A 21,183-nucleotide genomic window follows, 5' to 3' on the forward strand; every position below is an offset into this window, starting at 1 on the left:
CATATGAGGGAAATCATACAGTATTTGTCTTTCTGTGACTGACTTATTTCATTTATCATAATACTCTCTAGTGCCATCTATGTCATTGCCAGTGGCAATATATCATTCTTTTTATGGCCGAGTAATATTCCATTGTAAGTGTCCATCAGTTGAAGAATGGATAAAGAAGACGTGTTGTGGGGCACTTGGGTGGCTCAGTGGGTTAAAGCCTCTGCCTTCCGCTCAGGTCATGATCTCAGGGTCCTGGGATGAAGCCCCACGTTGGGCTCTCTGCTCAGCGGGGAGCCTGCTTGCCCTGTCTCTCTGCCTGCCTCTCTGCCTACTTGTGATCTCTGTCTGTCAAATAAATAAATAAAATCTTTTAAAAAAAAAAGAAGACGTGTGTGTATGTGTGTATACATACAATATATATTATATATAATATGTAATCTATTTATACACACTATATATAATATATACACACAACATATATATGCAATATATGCATTTAGACCATTTCCTTTTTCCTTTTTGAAATTGTAAGACTTAATCTTTTAGAGAAATTTGAAGTTCATTCAGCTATTGATAGGTCGAATTCAGTCTGTCCAATAATATTTTAAAAATTAAGAAAAATTTTGTTGAAAACTTAAGTTGGAGAAATTGTTTGCAGTTATGGCATATTAATAAGTAGAATATAAATGTGACAACAATGTCAGACCTTAGTGTTAAGGACCTCATTATTTCAACTTATTTTAGTTTTACAAATTCTCCTTAGTTTTCATCTTCTAAACTTAAATCTTAGCAGCTATGAATCATGATGATGAAGAACTGGCACTTTTTTAATTACTTTCTCTGAGCGCAGAATAGAAATGTTTTATTCACATTTATCTGAAATCAACATGAACTTCCAAACCCCTCTTAGCCAATAGCAGTATTTTTTTTTTAAAGATTTTTATTTATTTGACAGATCACAAGTAGGCAGAGAGGCAGGCAGAGAGAGAGAGGAGGAGGAGGCAGGCTCCCTGCTGAGCAGAGAGCCCAATGTGAGGCTCGATCCCAGGACCCTGGGATCATGACCTGAGCCAAAGGCAGAGGCTTTAACCACTGAGCCACCCAGGCGCCCCCCAATAGCAGTATTTTAATAATCTGCCAATAGGCTAATGATAAAAATCTTTGGTGACACATTGTTTTGTATTTCCAGCAGTATCAAATCAGAACGCACTTTGCAAAGTTGAAAATATAACTTCAAAAAAGACAATTTTTCAAGAAGTGACTTTCAGCAAAACTGTAAGCCATGGGACATTCAACATAGTATCCATCTAGATTTGATGAACTTCAACTAAAAATGAATCTGAATTCTGTTTGAATTCCTTTTCTGCCCCACTTTGATGGAAGGAATTTTGCTTAGCATTGAAACAAAAGTGGTTGAATTCTAACAATGAATTATAGTTAGCTTTTAGGGGAGGGTCTACGGTGGTGGGTGACTTGAGAGGGATACTTTGGCTCTGTTTGGAAAGAGAATGATTAGAGGAAATCAGAGTGTTCAAAAGTATTTCTTCAAACAAAAAGAGTTTTCTTGTATTTTTAATACCTATCCTACTCCATGAACATACTGCTGGATTCTTTAATCTGAAATTCAACCACTGATATAGAAATAAGGTTTTTTTTTTTTGTTTTGTTTTTTTTTTTTTTTTAAAAAAAAAAACCTTCCTGAACAATGGCTCAGGATCCTGGGTTTGTCCAGCTCACCTGGATTTTTTTTTTTAAAGATTTTATTCATTTATTTGAGAAAGAGCAAAAGTGATCACAGAGGGAGAGACACCACAGAGAGAAAGGGAGAAGCGGACTCACCACTGAGCAGGGAGCCTGATTGGAGGCTCAATCCCAGGACCCTGAGATCATGACCTGAGCTGATGGCAGATGCTTAACCAACTGAGCCACCCAGGTGCCTCTCATCTGGATTTTTTGACATCCTTGAGATGGCTCTGATTTGTGTGGTCAGTGGAGTAAAATCAGAATTAAGGTAATAGTATTTATTTGTTTTTTAAACAATTTCTTGAGAAGGAATCCAAATGCATCACTGTCTTACAAAATGAGCAGCTTTGGCCCCCGTTAGCACAGCAGACAGCCACAGTAGAATTCAGGAGCATTCAGGAGGATCACTGAATTGTGGCAAAATTGGAGCAACAGTACTTGGTGATTTAGAGATTTAAGCATGAGTTAGCTGAAAGCACATTTATTTAGAATGCTCCACAAAGTCACCATGCCACATATTACTGTTGTCTGTTTTCTGAGTATGCAAAGAGCCAGACATGGAAGTTTTAACTGTATTCTAGAAGTGTATAGTTTATTTATGCATTTATTTTTTCATGTTTAGGTGAAATGGGAGTATAAGTTTTTGATGATCAAAACAAAATAAAAAACCATCCATGGACAGTTTAGCTGCAGTCATTCTGATATTACTTGTTCATTCCCTTTTATTGTCATCTATGAACTACAATTGCCCCCACCATGGAGGTCAGGGAACCAATCTTTCTCATAGTCAGAAGTCCAGGTAAAACCTTTGACTCCCCCACAAACTTAACTACGAATAGTCTACTGTTGACCAGAAGCCTTACAGATAATATCGTTAGTACATATTTTATATTTTATATCTATTCTATGTGTATTCTTACATTAAAGTCTGCTAGGGAATGGAAAATGTTAGGCAGAATATCTTATGGAAGAACAAATACATTTATAATGTACTGCTTTTATTGAAAAAAATGTGTGCATAAGCGGGCCTGTGAAGTTCAAACCTGTGTTGTTTAAGGGTCAATGCTATATGCCACATAAAATTAGAATTTCAGGGGTTCTCAATAGAATGAGAGCCTAGCAATCTACCCTCTAGCCTACAAACTCGTCTGGCCCTGTCCTACCCTGTCCTCCTTCTTGACACTTAGCATGGAGGTGCCATTTCTCCTTCTACCTGACTCTTCATTTCAGCTCTGAATTCCAGTCTTCCACATCTCAAGGGCTTTCTTGATCCATTCTCCTTCTCTGTGGTCTACCTCTCTGTCTCTCTTTCTCTAGGAACTTTCCCTTCAGGGTCTAAACACAGCAAATTTCTTCTTTATACAAAGTCTCCCTTCAACTCCATGGGCCGCTCATATCATCCACTTGAAAAAACTACCTGAGCTTGTCTTTGATTCCCCCACCTCTAGTCATTTGTCAGCCCAATGCACCTGGTTTACACCCTCACAAAGCCATGGAAATCTCTTCTGTCAAGGTCCCCAGAGACTTCCTTGGCACTAAATCCCAAGATCATACTTTGTTCCTTCCTTTCAAGCACTGTCTGATCCCATTGACCACTCTTTCACTCCTCAAAGGCTCACTCCCCTTTTGGGTCAGAACTTCTGGTTCCTTCTACCACTCTTGTCTTTTCCTCTCAGCTCCACTATGGGTTCCTCTTCTTCCCATTCCTTAAATGTGTGGATCCTTGGTGTTTTGTTCCCTTCCCTTCTCATGTTCAATCTGTCACTGGGTGATATTGTTCAGTTATCCTCTCTGTGCTGATAATTCTCATATCTCCTGTCTTCTGTGCTCTTCAGCTTTGTTGACCATGTGCAAGCCCCATGCAGATCTTAAAATCAGGGTGGTCAGAAAGAACCTCTCTTACTCCTTAAGTGAAGGACACATAAACCATCTAGAAGCCATGGGCCCAACTTCCACAACTTCTCTATTCTTTACCTCCTGAACAGATCAGAGTTCCATTCATTTCACTTCACCTCCCTGACTTTACCCTAGAGCAGGTCATGTTTCTTTGTGCCTTGATCATTCCAGGAGCCTGGTTTCCTTTCTTCCTAACTCCGGTCTTGATCTTTCTCATCCCTTCCCTATAATACAGTCAGAACAATAGTTATCAAGTTGTGTATCTGGACTAAAGCCCTTTGGTGATTCCCCACTCCTCTTGGGATAAAGGCCAAGCTCCTTGCATGGCCTAGGGACCCCTCTGCCTACCCCTTTTTCTTCCAGCTTCTCCTCGAGCCCAAGCTCTATAACATATTGAACCACTTTCTGTTCCTTTGCACTTGTCATTCTCCCCACCCAAAGCACGCATAACCCCAACCACGCCCTTCCTGAAACCCTTCCAGGGCACATTCAGACGGCCAAATCCAGCTCATCCTTCTCTGACTCCGGAAACTCTTAACCTTCCTCAATGTGATAAAATACTTCCTGTGCTTCCTTTGCTGTCCCTCCTTTCATTAGGTGAACAGTTGGTTTACTTCTACAACTCACTGGTGAAAAAAATGTTTGGATGTCTTTAGTAGGTACTGTAGAACCCTTGTTTGCTGTTTCTGAGACTTTGACCAGGGGTAGGGTCTCCTTGATCAATAGTGAGCATTGGAGAAATAGTGTTATCAGGAGTTCAGATTGGATAATATACATGTCCAAGAAGAAAAACATTTTTCCACCTTGTAAAAAGCTGTGTCTTTCGGGTAGGTGGGTATAAAGGATAGGCCTCATGCATGTTCCACTCAGTGAGTACCTTATTGGAAAAACATCTGAACAAGTTATTCCATCAGATTACCTGCGCTTAGAAAGAAAAGGAATTATCAGAAAACTCACCAGAAATGGCAAGAAGTAGCAGAAGACTTGAAGGGTTGGAATTGGGAGTAGAGCCCAGTAGGGTAAGACCAACTCATGCCACCTTAATTTTCTTTAGTAGCTTCCGGTTTCAAGGAACAGAGAACACTGAAAATAGCTTATGTGAGCAGCAAACTTGTTGAAATGACCCAGGGGACTCTCACACACCCAGATCAGGAAGGATAGCAAAGCCTCAGGAAAGAGAGAGGTTGACCCCTGCCTTCCCCTCTGCATCTCCCTGCTGGGGGCGTGGATCTCTCTGCTCTCCTGAGTCGCTGCCCTCTGGCGTCTGCTCTCAGCCACTTGGTTTCCACAGAGTGTCAGCTTGGCTTCCAGTATGCATGACTTCAGCCTGAGCGCTGGACCATCTGACCCTTTCAGCTGTGATACTCAGATTTTCCAAGAAGTGACTGAGCGTACCCAGCCTTTGGATATTGAACCCTGAGTCGGAGGCCTGTCTCAGGTCTGGTTACCTGTGGCTTAGGGATAGCAGGACGGACAGTGCTGTGGAAACAGATCCTCTTTCTTCTTTAAAGGAGGTGTGGGTAGGTGGGTCCGGACAGCTCCCTGGCAAGGTGGTGGGACAGCCTAGTTAGTGGCTGTGAATAAAAGCTTCAGAGTCACATCCCCTGGGTTCACCCCTCATTCCGTCTGCTAACTGCAATATTGCCCAGCCTTTCTTTGTCTCTGTTTCCTCAACTATGCTGTGAGTACTGATCTTATACAGATGCTGTGAAGATTCTTCAAGGAATAAACTAAAAGACACGTGGGAAATGCTGAATGAATGTTAGTTTTATAACACAGAGTTGTGATGGGTGTGAAATAGCTTTGGAAAAGGCCTCTCCTGATGTTGGAAATGGTCCATAGAAGATGACAGAGCCCTGCAGAGGACACTTCCTTTCATAGCTGCCAGGGGAAAGGGAACAGGTGGTACCCTCTGGCATTCAGAGTGATTTATTAGCCAGAGATCACAATACCTACTGGGAATGGGCGTCTGCATGGTGCCGAAGTGTGCCACCAAGATCCTTGACCGTGGAAGTGGGATGCTGACTGGGCAGATACTCTGGTTACCAAGGTGCTGAGGGCTCTGGTTTCTTTTCTTTTTTCTTTCTTTTTTTTTTTTTTTAACTTCCCCTATTTTCCAATCCTAAAAACTGAAGCTGGAAAACTTAATGTTTTAGGGTTTTTTAAAAAAGATTTTATTCATTTATTTGAGAGATTGAGAGAGAGTTTAACCTTGGGGGGGGAGGGGCAGAGGAAGAAGGAGAAGCAGACTTCCTACTGAGCAGGGAGCCCCACAGGGGCTTGATCCCAAGACCCTGGGATCATAACCTGAGGACCTGAGCAGAAGGCAGATACTTAACCAACTGAGCGGCCCAGGTGCCCCTGGAAAACTTAATGTTTTTTCGTTGCTCTGCATCTATCTCAGTGAGACAGCTAGGGATGCCTTAGTCCTGTATTTTTGCCTTTACTTAAATAAAGCTGAATGGGCTCACATTGTAAAGTACCATCTACCCTTGCAAACTCTTATCAGATGTTCATTTGTTGGATGTCCTTAGGAAAGATGTTTGTTTCTGTCTGGATTTTGCATCAGAAATTTTGAAATAGGGGCTTCTTGGTGGCTCATTTGGTTGAGTGTCTGTGTTCAGCTCAGGTCATGATCCCGGGGTCCTGGGATCCAGTCCCACATCGAGCTCCCTGCCCGTGGGGAATCCTGCTTCTCCCTCTCCTTCTGCCTGCTGCTCTGCCTACTCATGCTCTCTTGCTTCAAATAAATAAATAAAATCTTAAAAAAAAGGAAGTTTTGAAATAATGTAACTTCCTTATAGTACTGCTTTAATGTAAAAGGGAAGAAAATGTAAATGTCATCGCTACATTGATTATTGACCTGAATCAGGTCATTAATTTTTACTTATTTATACATTTGTATTCACCTAACTGAAGAAAATTTTGGAAGACAATATTGTTCCAAAAATTTGATTTGGAGAAAAGATAAGCTTTGGACTAAGTATAAGTGATATGTATATGAAAAAGTATTTTTGTTTTTCCAAAAAAGGAAGGTTTTAAGTTTAAATGCAAAGGCTTATTGTTGTTTGCTTTTATTTTTTACTAACCAAAGTGAACAGTTGACCGTTTTCTATGATCTTTTATCCTGCACTATATTTTCAATATATTTTTCAGAAATTAATCTCTTAAATATACATAAAAAGAATGAAAGTCAGTAATTTCATGGTATTTTATGTCCATATTCCTCCTCTCCTTTTCACTAAATTATTTAACCTACAATATAACTTGGAAATATGTTTTTGAACTTTAAACTTGTAGACATGTAATTAGTGCTGAGCTTGGAGATTGCAAACCCCGAAGCTCTAGCTCAGAAGAGAGAAAAAACACAGTGGGGCAGAGATCCCAGTTCTCTATGGTTTAATTCTTTTACCCCTTCAGTCCAGAAATTTAAAGTGCGGGTTGTCTCATCATGAAACCAGCAACTCAAATGAGGCAAGAAAAATTGGTTCGGTTTCTGAGCAGCTAATTTGTTGAGGATTTGTTGGAAGACCTGTCCACTGTCTTGCTGCAGCTGCTTTTTCCTATAAGATTTATTGCCAGGGCCTGATACAGAGGATTAAGTGTGAGATTTCACTTTACTTAGGAAAGCAAAGATTCATTTCTCTGAGATTAAATACTACATCAGACATTTGAACCCAAGTGAAAATCCAGGATTGACTTTTGACTATTTAGCAGATTCTAAAAGGTATCTGTGGTTAGTTGAAGGGGAATCTGCTTTGGGGGTACCGTCACATCCTCAGCACTAGGAATTTACTTGACCTGAAATTCTCTCCAATAAGGTTTGTAGCCTGGGTTGGAGAAGTTTGAGAAAGAGGTGATTCCAAGTTGTTGAGGAAGTAATTCAGCTTTCTGGCAAGAATTAATAGGGTTCCTTCAAGAGGTAGGTGTCTTGAAACAGTTCTATTTAGGGTTAGGGACAAGGGAGGGATTGAGGGAAGATGTAACAGTATCATCGAGCTCATTAAATTCGTTCAGAGATTTTCCTGCTAGAGAATATATCGTAGATCCCTTCTAACCCTCCCTTGGTTAATAGCATTTTCAGATCTAAGCTTTCCTTCAAAAGTCTCTTCCAAAAGCCTAGATGATTGTCCTTTACTATACATTTCTGTAGGAAATAATACTAGTCCTTGGTCACTAAGAGCAATAGCTCACAGTGGATATGATGGTGTGGATCGTTGTCTGCTCTTGGGAAAACTGTGCCCTCCAGATCAATGAAACTACTTTCAAAATTCCTGCATATTCTCCCTGCATAATTTGTTGATGAGACAACCCTCCCAAAGCCCAGGCAAAGACAATGGATACAGACCTGAATTAAAGGATATGTATGAGTAGATTTTTTTTTTCAGCAATGAAAAGCACTTGGAGAAGTGTGATAAGGCTATCATAACCGTCTTGCATAAGGAGCCTATCTTTTTAAAACGTTTTAAAGGACAAGTTATAAAAATATGTAAATATCAGATTCTATCACTGATAGTAAGCTCAAATATCCTTTTTCCCCCTCCTTCCCTTACTGCCATTCTACTTTCCCTCTATCATTCTGTCTGCACAAAAACACATTTTTTACAAAAGCACGGGGTTCTTTTTTCTTTAGTAACTACATGCTGCATGATATAGCTACCAGTATTTAATATATGTGTGTTTAAGAGTGATTCATTAAGTTGACCCAGGATGTTTTTACATTGCTTTTCTTCCATCCCATTATATTTCTGTAAAATTGGTTTTGTGTCATGGCTTTTGCAATCAGTGTGTTATCAGATAGGTGTGCGTAGTTGAGGCTGTTTACGAGGGACATTGTGTAACCTGTTCGTTCTGAGAAGAGTTTCTGACGTATGCATTTCTGTTACTCAAAGTAAATGAGTGCCTGACAAATGGCAGCTCTGTCATATTTCCTCAGGGCAACACAGAAAAACTGAACATAAAATACTTTCCATTTTTAACACAACAGAGGCAGTAGCTATCAAATCTCATCTGATTAAAGCTATCCATTTCTGTGAATCATTCTGCTTCCTATGTATCTGGAGCAAATTAAATTCATTTTCCTATTGAAAGATGAGGGTTACTCGTGTATTGATTTGGGGTAAATGTTTATAAAAGTTTTCACTATTTTTAATGCTTCAAAGAGGTATGTAGTACTGGTTGGCTGGCTTATGCCCTTTCATTTTTATGGTGGATTTTGTGTGCATTTTTTTGTTTGTTTTGTTTTGTTTTGTTTTAGAAATTTCACAAACAACATTGTGGCCATATTACCAGAAAAAAGAATTTAAAAAAATAAGTGAAAGGTCCCCCACAATAGTGCCACTCACCTTTCTTCTTAGGTTCCCTTTTGCATCTTTTATTCATAAAATCTGGGGTTGATCAAGTACTTTATCAAGAGCATTTCATTTAGTTAAATGAAGAACAGGTGTGCCTCATTTTGACCATCACTTTTTTCCTAAAGTTGTAGATGACACGTTCCCATTTTCTCATGATCCTATATCATTACTAAAATTCAGTGCTTCTTCATTTCTGAGCCCTCTTCAGTTGGCGGGGATCCCTACTTCTTGATCTCTGCCCATCTCTGTGTAAAAACACACTTGAATGTTCCAGAAGGCCAGCATTTAGTAAACGCCTTCACTTCCCCTCTCCCCATCTCTGTTGGTCTTTCTCTAACTTCACCTTTTCACTTCCTGATTCTTTTTTAAGGAGATCACTTTCTACCTTATCTCCTAGTTGTGTTATCTGAGAAATGGCCCTTTAAGGGCCAGGTAGGGGTAGAAATTGACACACATTTGATTTAGAGAAGTATTATGTTTTGCCTTTGGAAGCTAGAATATTGGCAAAATTGGAGACGTCATGTCTATTTGCAAATTTTTAAATACTTTTTTTTTTTTTAAATTTTTTGTTTATTTGACAGAGATCACTGGTAGGCAGAGAGGCAGCCAGAGAGGAAGGGAAGCAGGCTCCCTGCTGAGCAGAGAGCCTGATGCGGGGCTGGATCCCAGGACCCTGGGATCATGACCTGAGACAAAGGCAGAGGCTTTAAGCCACTGAGCCACCCAGGTGCCCCTGTATTTGCAAATTTTTGAACAAGTATTTGTGAAGTGCCACGCTCGGCACTCTGTCAGGTGGTGTGGGCAATACCGATGTGTAAAACTTTATTTTTACCATCAAGGAACCTTTCAGTCATTTTGCTATATCTGTGTGATTTTTCTCTCCATTTTTTGAACTAGCTGCTTTTGAAGTCAAGGACTTGTGTTTACATTGATATATGAATAATGTTCAGACAGTTAGCTTTCTCTACAAGGTTTAGTGTGATATTAGATTATTCATATCCCAGAAATGCCTGTGTTTTAGATTTAACATAGAAAATTCATCTTATTTATTATTTTTTAAATAAAATAATTTTAATAAAGGTTGTCTTTTATAGATAAGAAGGATGAGAAGTGTTCAAGGGTTTATTTTATAGGATAAAGTTGGAAAGCTGTACTCTCATGAGTTGAGGTTATTGGTAACGAATATAATGAGATCAAAGGAGAAAGTACTCCATGTCTGTACATCACTTATATGTTGAGCAGAAGTGGCAGGCCTGATGCTGAACTTCTGAAAGTTAAAAACATTTTATTTTATTGACTGATCCCTAGTCCTCAGTTATTTCCCTGTCTGCTGAGTTATACGTCTCTATAGACAAGGTCATGTAGGGTTTTTTCATTTTTATAGGTCTTTGCATACAAGGTGTACATGTTTACTGGAGGTAACTTAGAAATATATATTAGCAATATTATATATATTCTGTGAAATACATAGAAGTAAAAATTAGCCCCCACCCAAAGATCATCATGGTTAATATTTTGATGTTTTTTTACTTCAGACTTTTTACTGTAATACATATATATTTTTTTCCTTATTAGGATGCATGCTTTGTTTTATAACCTGATAATTTTTTTCAGTGTTAGATTGTTTGGGCCTATAGGGTATGGGGAGTATGTCTTTCTGTGTCTACCTTATTCGTTCCATTTTTAAAAGAACACATCATATTTGGTGTGGAATTATTTATTCTAAATATTATCATTTACTATTCATTTATTTAGAAATCTCAAGTAAATGTAAATAAGCTTGGGTGTTTTACTACAAATTCATCATCCAAGTATCTTTGAATAGAAGTTTTATTTAGGAAAATCCAAGTATGTTTTGGGGGGAATTTTTTCTGTTCTAAAGGTTTCAAATGGCTTTGCATTAAAATAAAACAGACTAAAATGAAAAGAGACGTATCTGAGAAAGCTGGAAAATATGTAATGATGGCATCTTTTACCTGCTTGTAGACAATAGCTAGACCACAAGCCTCGTAAAGCCGGAGACCATCAACATGCAGCACGTCATTCTCAGCATATTTCTTAGCACAATCCCTGGCATGTAATAAGGTGTAAAAAGTAGGAGTCGAATGAATGATTGACAAAAAGATGAGGTAATTCTTCCCCTTGTTTGTAGTAAGGACAAATGAGCCGTGTCCTGGAAGAGATTTCCATCAGTCCGTCTTTAAAAACTGTAACAGCACAAATGAACAATGATGGCAAATCTTTTGAATCACCCAAAGCTTCCACTCCTTTGTTCCCCAAAGAAGCCATTTGTTTCAGTCCCTTTGAAAAGGCCGTGTATAGTTAGTGAACTCTAAGAAAGTCACGGCTTTGACTTTTCCATCCTCTCTTTGATAGCTCTAGGCTGCATTTCTAGGAACAAGTAAAAACAAAACAAAATAAAACAAAATGGTGCCATAATTGGGTTGAGAAGCTGGGCCAGTCCTTGGAGGGATGATGATTCCTGATCTGCTTCTAACCTCCTCCCTTCTCTTCCCTAGGCTACCTGCTTCAGAATGATTCCCTGCAGAGCCGCTCTGTCTTTTGCCCGATGTCTGATCCGGAGAAAAATAGTCACTCTGGACAGTCTAGAAGATTCCAAATTGTGCCGCTGCTTATCCACCATGGACCTCATTGCCCTGGGGGTTGGAAGCACTCTTGGTGCTGGGGTTTATGTCCTTGCTGGAGAGGTGGCCAAAGCAGATTCTGGCCCCAGTATCGTGGTGTCCTTCCTCATTGCTGCTCTTGCTTCCGTGATGGCAGGCCTTTGCTATGCTGAATTTGGGGCCCGTGTTCCCAAGACTGGGTCTGCATACTTGTACACTTACGTCACTGTTGGAGAACTGTGGGCATTCATCACTGGCTGGAATCTCATTTTATCTTATGTGATAGGTATGTTGCAAAAAAAAAAAAAAATCAATCTGTATGGAATGGTAGAGCTCCTGAGGCTGAGATCCTTGTAGGTCTGCCTTAGTTAGTGACTATGTGATCATGAGTGAATTACTTGATCCCTGTGTGTCCCATTTATCTCACCTTGAAAATATTCCCCAATGGCAAAATTCAGGGATTCTGCTTCATCTCTGAATATGCTTCTGAGGGATTGGAAACCAGCTTTAAAAAAAAAAAAAGTTCTTTAATGCAGATGAAGTTAGCTGATTCCACATTATGGATTTGAACTTGGTTACTAACATAGAATTGGAAAATTATCAAGATAATTTTAGATGTGATTCGAATTTTCAGTTCTGTCTGAACTAACCCATGTTCATCCTAGAACAGGGTAGCAAAGGATGTTATGTTAATCATCTCCCAGTGACCTGTACATTCTCTTAATATTCTGTGTTTTGGGAAGGTACATCAAGTGTTGCAAGAGCATGGAGTGGCACCTTTGATGAACTTCTTAGCAAACAGATTGGCCAGTTTTTCAGGACATACTTCAAAATGAATTATACCGGCCTTGCAGAATATCCTGACTTTTTTGCTGTGTGCCTTATATTACTTCTAGCAGGTAAGAAAACCAATTCCTCTCCTCCCTGAGATGAGCCAGACTAATTATCCCAGGAAAATAAGTTACCACTGGATTTGGGGTCTGACTTCCCAAGACAAGGCGGCATACTTATATGTTGAGGTTAGTATTGGGTATCTGTGGGCCTCATCACTGGCTAAAATCATATTTTTTTCTTATGTGATAGACATTTTTTAAAAATAAATCTAAAGGGGCCCGTGGGTGGCTCAGTGGGTTAAGCCTCTGCCTTCGGCTCAGGTCATGATCCCAGAGTCCTGGGATCGAGCCCCGCATCGGGCTCTCTGCTCAGTGGGGAGCCTGATTCCTCCTCTCTCTCTGCCTGCCTCTCTGCCTACTTGTGATCTCTGTCTGTCAAATAAATAAATAAAATCTTTAAAAAATAAAAACAATAAATAAATAAATCTAAAGTACATGGAATGGTAGGAATAGCACTTCTAAGTAAATGTTACTTAGAATGCACCAAAGAATAAGATAAGGCACATCATTGTAATACCAATTGGAGATTTTCAGGAATGGCAGTAAAGTTTCAATAATGAAGAATGCATAATTTTTGACATTATTTTATCCTGTTAGTTACAACTAAGGAAATTTATCAGCATACTATTTCTAGAAGAATTTCTGTCTACTCATGCCTTCATCTATGTAATGTAGGTATTGAGCTGAAAAGAAAGCATATTCAAACCACCTGTGATTTTTTAATGTAGACATTATGTAGATAAACATACTTGTTGCTAGAATTTTCCCATATCTTACATTTTGTAGCATGGTAGTTTAGAAAGAAAGGTATAGGAATTAGAATCAGAACAACCAGGTTTTCAGTCCTACTTTGCCACTCATGATCTTTGGCACATTGAGTGGCATAATCTTTTTGTGACTTGGTTTGCTCATCCATAAAATGGCTATATCAGTGTCTATAAGATAGAGACTTGCCCGGTATATAGTAAGCACCTAGATGGCAGTTAGATTTATTTTGTAGGCATAGTTAATCTCTGTTGCCACCTTATCTCTCTCTTAATTATTTAAACATTTTCTGTTTTGATTGCCATTCTCACCTGCACTCCTGCTTCAGCCAATCAAGGATTTCCCTAAGAATAAAATCTGTATTCTCACTTCCTACCTGATATCTCTCGGATAATCTGCGCCTTATTTTCCTGTCCAACCTTATCTCCAGCTGCTTTCTCCCTTGCTTACAAAGGTGTGACAGAAATCTCTGCCATGAACTTTTTACTTGTAAAATTCTACGATTTAAAAAATAACTTCACCCTTAAAAACTTAGTCATTAATTAAATATTTCACATAGGGTTAGGAACAGGAACAAAGTTTATAGCTCTAAACTATTTGGCATTGTACCTGTAACGTCAAGAAAAATTACAATTGTTTTTCAACAGGTGATAGATTTCATTTGTTTTACTTTCTAAACAGCCTAGCTAACATTATTAAAGGACTCACCTCATATTTTATTTAGGGATGATTTCAGTGATCTTAACATATTCGGCTTTAATCTCTAAGCGATGAGAAGCATGCAGCCATGGCACAGTTAGAATCATGAAGGCCCAGAACAGGAGTCAGCCTTGACCTGCAGCATTGCCCTGTGTCATCGGCCAGCGTGTTTTTACTTTAAATGTAGGCGAAGCTCACGTGGTAACGTTGTCCCTAGAATCTCTGAAGATCAAAACCTTCAGTTACAAATTTTGATTCATATTGTAATACCAAATGTCTTGTTGGCTGAAGCTGCTACTTTATGAAAGACATGGGGACGTGTCTGCAGTATTTAGATGAGATGTTCATTGGTCCTTAATCCCAGAATAAAGAGTGCACATGGGGTATTGGGAAATTCTTTTTTTTTTTTTTAACCTTTTATTTATTTATTTGAGAGAGAGGCAGTGAGAGAGAGCATGAATGAGGAGAAAGTCAGAGAGAGAAGCAGACTCCCCGTGGAGCTGGGAGCCCGATGTGAAACTCGATCCCGGAACTCCAGGATCATGATCTGAGCTGAAGTCAGTCACTTAACCAACTGAGCCACCCAAGCGCCCAGTATTGGGAAATTTTCATAAAACATGACAGTGGCTTTGTTCTTTTCCAGGCGGCTAACAGTATCGCGTGCAGTGTGTATTTCCAAACCGTGTAGGTGATAGTAGTTTCTAGTGCTACGGAACCAGTAATTATGCCATTTGTGCAATTTCCTTTTTCTCATTATAGTTACATTATTGTAAAATTCTGGGAATTACACAGGTAGAAGAATGAAATTCAGTTTTCCTCATCTCTATTTGGGTAATTTTGCTTTTTTGATCGTGGGTGGTATAGATTTGTGGACAAAACAAATAGAGATATACAGCATAATCCCTTCATCATCATCCTCTCCCCAATGGTAACAGGTAAACTTTCTTTGGTCCATAATTTATATCCTATATAAGATGGATTAAAGGTAAAAATATGATAAGGTGCCTGGGTGACTCAGTGGGTTAAGCCTGTAACTCTTGATTTCAGCTCAGGTCATGATCTCAGAGTAATGAGATCGATCTTCTGACCGTGTGCTGTGCTGGTCATGGAGCCTGCTTAAGATTCTCTCTCTCCCTCTGTGCCTCCCCTCCACTTGTGCCTCCTCTTTCTCTTTCTTATCTCTCTTTCTCTCTCTAAAAAAACACACACGGGGCGCCTGGGTGGCTCAGTGGGTTAAGCCTCTGCCTTTGGCTCAGGTCATGATCTCAGGGTCCTGGGATCGAGCCCCACATTGGGCTCTCTACTCAGCAGGGAGCCTGCTTCCTCCTCTCTCTCTGACTGCCTCTCTGCCTACTTGTGATCTCTCTGTCAAATAAATAAATAAAATTTTAAAAAAAATACACATACACACATTATAAATACAGTCATGAAGGTACTAGAAGGAAACAAAGGTAAATGCTTTGGAGTTAATATTGGGTAAAATCTTTCTAAAGGTAAAAACTAAAGAAAAATTTATGTTCTAAAACTTCTGTATATATATAAAATCATACACACACACACACACACACACACACACACACGAAGTCAATCCTAAGAGTAAAAGTAAATGATAAACTGGGAAAAAATATGCAATACATGACAGAGATCTTATAACATTACTATATAAAAAGTCTTACAAATTGATATAAATAGAATAAGCTAATAGGAAAAAATGGGAAGATTCAATTGAGTCAGACTTTCTGGAGAATATTTCTGACAATGTGAACCCAAAGCCTTGTATGAAAGGACATATCCTTGATATGGTATAACGTTATAGAATATTACTTTAAAGTACAAATTTGAATGTGTACAAAGATATTTATAAAAGGATGATGGTGTCAGTCCTATTTATAGTTGTCAGAAACTAAAAGTTACCTGACGGTCTATAAGTAAGGGATTGTGGTGTTTTCATGTTGTAGAAGAGTATGCAATTGTTAAAAATGAGGTTATCTTATTGTCAACATGAACATGTGTATGTGTGTCTGCGTGTGTGAGCACGCCCGAAATTCTGGAGAACAGATTATACTTGATCTTTATTCCCTTCATATTTTTTCTGTGTCTTCAAATAACTTGAATAGGAAATTGATTAGTTAATAATCAGAATATAAAATAAAACGATTACGATGGGGATCAATTAGAAAAATATGTCTTTTTGGTGAGGCAGTTGAATTATTTTATATATTCTGAAAATATGAAGCAGACATATGATTTAACTTTTTTTTATTTTTTATTTATTTATTTATTTATTTTTAAGATTTTATTTATTTGTCAGAGAGAGGGAGAGAGAGCAAGCACAGGCAGACAGAATGGCAGGCAGAGGCAGAAGGAGAAGCAGGCTCCTGCTGAGCAAGGAGCCCGTTGCGGGACTCGATCCCAGGACGCTGGGATCATGACCTGAGCTGAAGGCAGCCGCTTAACCAACTGAGCCACCCAGGCGTCCCCGATTTAACTTTTATTTTCAAAATTTTGTAGCCACTAATCTCAAGGTGGCTTTTTTAGAACAGCATTGCTTTAAAATTCAGTTACTTTACCTCTTCCTACCCATTGGTAATACGAGCCAAAGTTACTAGATTAATTGATGTCTTGGAGTGTGGTGTCTCTAGGCTCTGCTCACCACCTGCTGTCTGCTAGGGACTTGGTTGTACTCAGGAAATCTTGTGACAGGTGAGTCAGAACTCACAAGAGAAAGTGATAAATGTAAGTTAAAAACATGGATGTTGGTAAAATAATATCCTAAAGCCTATTACTGCCTCAAAATCCCATTGCTTTTGCTAAAACTTAGGTTAAAAAAAGAAATCAAAATACCCTTTCTTTTTTTCCATAGGTCTTTTATCGTTTGGAGTAAAAGAATCTGCTTGGGTGAATAAAATCTTCACAGCTATTAATATCCTGGTCCTCCTCTTCGTGATGGTTGCTGGGTTTGTGAAAGGAAATGTGGCAAACTGGAAGATTAGTGAAGAGTTTCTCAAAAATATATCCGCGAGTGCCAGGTATAATATTTGGGTTTTTTCCCTTCTTATTTTGAATGTGCTTTTGTTTTTGTTTTTAATTTGCCTGCTCTTATCTTACATTTTCTTCTACAAGGGTGGTTCTCAATTTTCTTTTGCTGTGGAGACATTTCCGAGGGTCTGGTCTGTTCTGAGGCTCTTCTTCCCAATCTCCCCCTAAACATAGATGTGTACATGTGCTCACTGTTGAACAGCTATTTGAAGCCAAGCAGTGACTGGTTCTCAGCTTCAAGCTGTGCAGGAGATATAGGAGAAGAGCAAAGTGAGATCCTAACCATTGAAAGGATGCCTCTTCCCCCCAAAACTTGGCCACCTTTGCGAAACAATGGATATTTTTGAGCCATGTATCCCTTAGTTCTTCCTTTGGGAAGTCCCTTTAGTTTCCTTGCATTCTTTCAGTCCCTTAGTAATTTTCGGGCCTTGATTCTCGGAGAACATCATTGGTTGCTTAAGCAGAGTTGTCCGTGCATTTTGCTTTTAACCTGGTAGTCTCAAAAATTAAATTACTAATAATTATATATAAAAGGTTTCATCATAAGATTTATATTAATATTCTGATGTGCAAATAAAATAAGGTTACAGAAATGTCTATTACATGAAGTGAAGTATAACTACATGTTTTTCTTAGATAGGCTGTTTCAATCCATTCTTTTGAAGCAAAAAATTAGGAACTTCTGGTTTTAGACAATTTTTAACATGTAATAAAATATTCAACTTCAGTATTATTATTCAAGCCTAGAGAATTCGATTTCATCTTTTCAAATGTCTTATTAGTAAAATTTTTAAATGCGCCACCTGCCCAACTGTCCATGAAAAGAAGAGGCTTTATGTCTTTGTTTCGGAGCATGGCCCATACACAGTGTCTCTGCTCTCACAATCCTGCCTGGCTGTGAGTTCTAGCCAGAGTGGATCTGGGCCTTGTCCTCATGCTCTTATTGACCAGCCTCCAGTTGAGTGTTGACAACCCAAAAGGGTGCCGTTGTTGGGAACACCACTACATTCCCTAGGACACAGTGAGAAAATCAGGATTTACGTTTATATATGTGAGCTTCAAAGAGCTGGTGAACACAATAGCCTTCCAAGAAACAGTTTTCTATGAAAATGACTTTGCATTGTGCTTGCTCTCTCCTTTAGAGATCCGCCTTCTGAAAATGGGACAAGTATCTATGGGGCTGGTGGCTTTATGCCTTATGGCTTTGCGGGAACTTTGGCTGGGGCTGCCACCTGCTTTTATGCCTTTGTGGGATTTGACTGCATTGCAACAACTGGTAAGGGCAGAAACTTGGTTCTATGTAGAGGGAAAGGTGTTCCTTGTTCTAAGGAGTACCCACAGGTAGCAACAGAGGGTCAAGGAAAGAGTGGGATTTGGGTAATGCAGGCTGGTTCCAGCCCCAGCTATGACACCTACTGTGTATGATAAAAAGAAACTTCATGAAACTCTGTGAACCTTGGTTTCCATTATTTGGTAACATGCTCATGTTATGAAGGTTACTTAAGATATGATACACATTAAAGATTTTTGTAGGCTGTCAAATATTTTATGAATGTTAGTTGTAATTACTGTCCTTAACCTTCAGTCTGGAAGTAATCTCCAGTACTATCACAGTGAGTAACAAATGACGATCGTGCTCATAAATTGTCTCTTCTTTAGTAGGACAAAATAGATTGTGGTCATTCTTTTCTCTTTACCTTGTACAACAAAGTAATCATGCCACACATGCTAAGTACTTCTTCTGGGTTCAGTTCATATTACTGTACTGCCTTATCATTGGCCATTATAAGGGCACTTCAAATGTCAAATCTTACTAGAAAGATTCAAGTACTATTTTTGTGTTGAAGCCAGAGTTTGATATTAATTGAAAAAGTTTAGCTTCATATTTATGGAAGCCTTCCTGTTGAAGGGCCCACAGAATGCTATGACCGTCACTTAATTTCTGTGGATGAAACATTTTCCATATGAATTAAGACTGCCATACTATCCTGAAATATTTAATAGCACTGGTATAGCATGTCTTTTCTTTCTAGAAATGGGAAACAGACCTGCATGATTTCTTGATCTCTCTTTTTGCCTCTGGGGATCAGAATTTTGTGTAATAGCATAGTACTCTCAAGAAGAGAGACAGCTTCATGTAGAATGTGTGGAGCAAGCTAAGAAAACAGAAAAGACAAAGGTGGAGGGATGTGACTATGAAGGAGAAGACGACTTCATGTTGTATCTATTAATGTTTCATTAAAGGTACATATCTATTGTTTATATCTCCTTAGGTGAAGAAGTCCGGAATCCTCAGAAAGCTATTCCTATTGGAATCGTGACTTCTTTGCTTGTTTGCTTTATGGCCTACTTTGGGGTCTCTGCAGCTTTAACCCTTATGATGCCATACTACCTCCTGGACGAGAAAAGCCCTCTGCCGGTAGCGTTTGAATATGTTGGATGGGGCCCCGCCAAATACGTTGTTGCGGCGGGTTCTCTCTGTGCTCTGTCAACAAGGTACATGGCGTTGCCTTTGAATGTGGGGCTGTTGGTGATACTGCCAAGCAGTCAGTATTTAAAGAATCGCTTTTATCGATTTTAAAAGTAATCTTAATCTAAGGAATATATTATGCAACTATGTCTTCTCCGAATAGTTTGACCAGAATAGCTACATACAGATCTTAAGTGATAAAAACTTTTTCACCTATCAGTTAAAAGTCATTTTTTTCAAGATAATGGTGGTCCAGCTTCGGTAGAAGTGTATATGGCATTGATACACATGAACACATACACGTACATGTATGTCATGCATATTCATATATGTATGTATTAAAGAGCGGTAGGATGCTTATATTAGCATGTTTCCCTGCTGGTTGAAGGAATTCTTATAGTACTACAGACAGCCAAGACCTTAGGTGCAGACTTCACATTTTCTGCTGCCTTTTAAAATTATATCGTGTCTATGTGACTGGGAACTATATGCTGTGACATCGTTCAGTGTAATGTGCTTTTTATTGTGAAACACTGAGGCTTTTTCTCTTGGAACTCATCAGACTGACTTTGGACTAGAAATAGAAATTACTCTTCTGAAATTAGGTGGAAGTTCATATAATGTCTATGTGGAATGCAAAGAGTCGTTGAATCTCAAGTGCTCAGATTTGCAGTAGCTACTTGTTTTAATACTTGAGAATTCATTTCTCAGTTTCCCTGAGCTACTCACATTCCAAATTAACATGTGATCATAAGATATTTCATTCTGGTTTATATTATGGTATCCCATAGGACATTCTTATGAAGAGAAAATTAATCTCTTTGCCTGATTACTAATTTTTTAAAGGGAAAATAGTTTTTTGAAAGACCAAAGTTGGAAAAAGCAATCTTTTTATATGATTCATCAGCCTAGCTTTTATTCTCTTTCAAAGTCTGATTTGTTTTCCATTCAAGATAATAGTAAGCAGCACTTAGAAATTTAGCCCCATTGGCTTCTCAGCGATCTGCTAGGCTTGAGGTTTATTCTGAGTAATTTCAAGTACTTTCAAAAATCTCAACTATGAAGACATCATGCCATCATGGTCTTCCGAAGACAGATGGATAAAGATTTATCCAGGGCCAAGCTCAACCCAGCTTTATCGAAAGATAAAATGAATTTTTAAAATAAAATATTTTACATATTTTTCTCTTAAATGGTTATTTTTTTAATAACTAAGTCATGTATGGAATGGTGCAGCCAGTAAACACACAAGAAAGTTGAAACATCTAATGCAAAGAGCATTTCCTTAAACTTTGCTGTTCCTGACTTTTAATCGTGGCTACTTCTGTGTACTAAATTTACAGTGAGTTGCTTTTTTTTCTTTTTTTTAACCCTTCCTCTCTTGATTTTCTTATGCTGCTGGGTATTATTACTAATTTGATGGAATATCAAGGCTATCTGAGGCAAAATAATGGTAAAATAAATATGAGAAGTTCATAATTATCGAAGTAATGAAGTGACTATACCATGCAATTAAATAACCTAATCTCTAATTTCATGTCAGTTTAGGAATTTTAATTTCTGCATTAAGGCCACTAAAAATGCCTCAATGATACAATTGGGTTTGGTTTTCTTAAGTCTTAATTACTCAGTTTTAATTCAGTAATAATTTGTGGGCTTGCACAAATTACTTGCAGTATTGTTCTTAGTCTGGTCAGTGGGTTGGGCAA

The 21,183-nt window shown here is 38.6% G+C and overlaps 1 protein-coding gene across 2 annotated transcripts in view; it reads left to right on the plus strand.

Moving 5' to 3' along the window:
- The window catches only part of SLC7A2 (solute carrier family 7 member 2), a 70,396-nt gene that overhangs the window by 34,427 nt on the left and 14,786 nt on the right, over window positions 1–21,183 (plus strand). For both annotated transcript variants that reach the window (XM_047716202.1, XM_047716213.1), the window contains exons 2-6: window positions 11,504–11,894; window positions 12,352–12,507; window positions 16,829–16,994; window positions 18,147–18,280; window positions 19,278–19,500. In XM_047716202.1, the coding sequence (XP_047572158.1) occupies window positions 11,519–11,894; window positions 12,352–12,507; window positions 16,829–16,994; window positions 18,147–18,280; window positions 19,278–19,500 (1,055 nt within the window). In that variant the 5' untranslated portion in view covers window positions 11,504–11,518. The remainder of the gene's footprint in view (window positions 1–11,503; window positions 11,895–12,351; window positions 12,508–16,828; window positions 16,995–18,146; window positions 18,281–19,277; window positions 19,501–21,183) is intronic.

This window comes from Lutra lutra, chromosome 2 (assembly GCF_902655055.1).
Source record: "Lutra lutra chromosome 2, mLutLut1.2, whole genome shotgun sequence".
Taxonomy (NCBI): domain Eukaryota; kingdom Metazoa; phylum Chordata; class Mammalia; order Carnivora; family Mustelidae; genus Lutra; species Lutra lutra.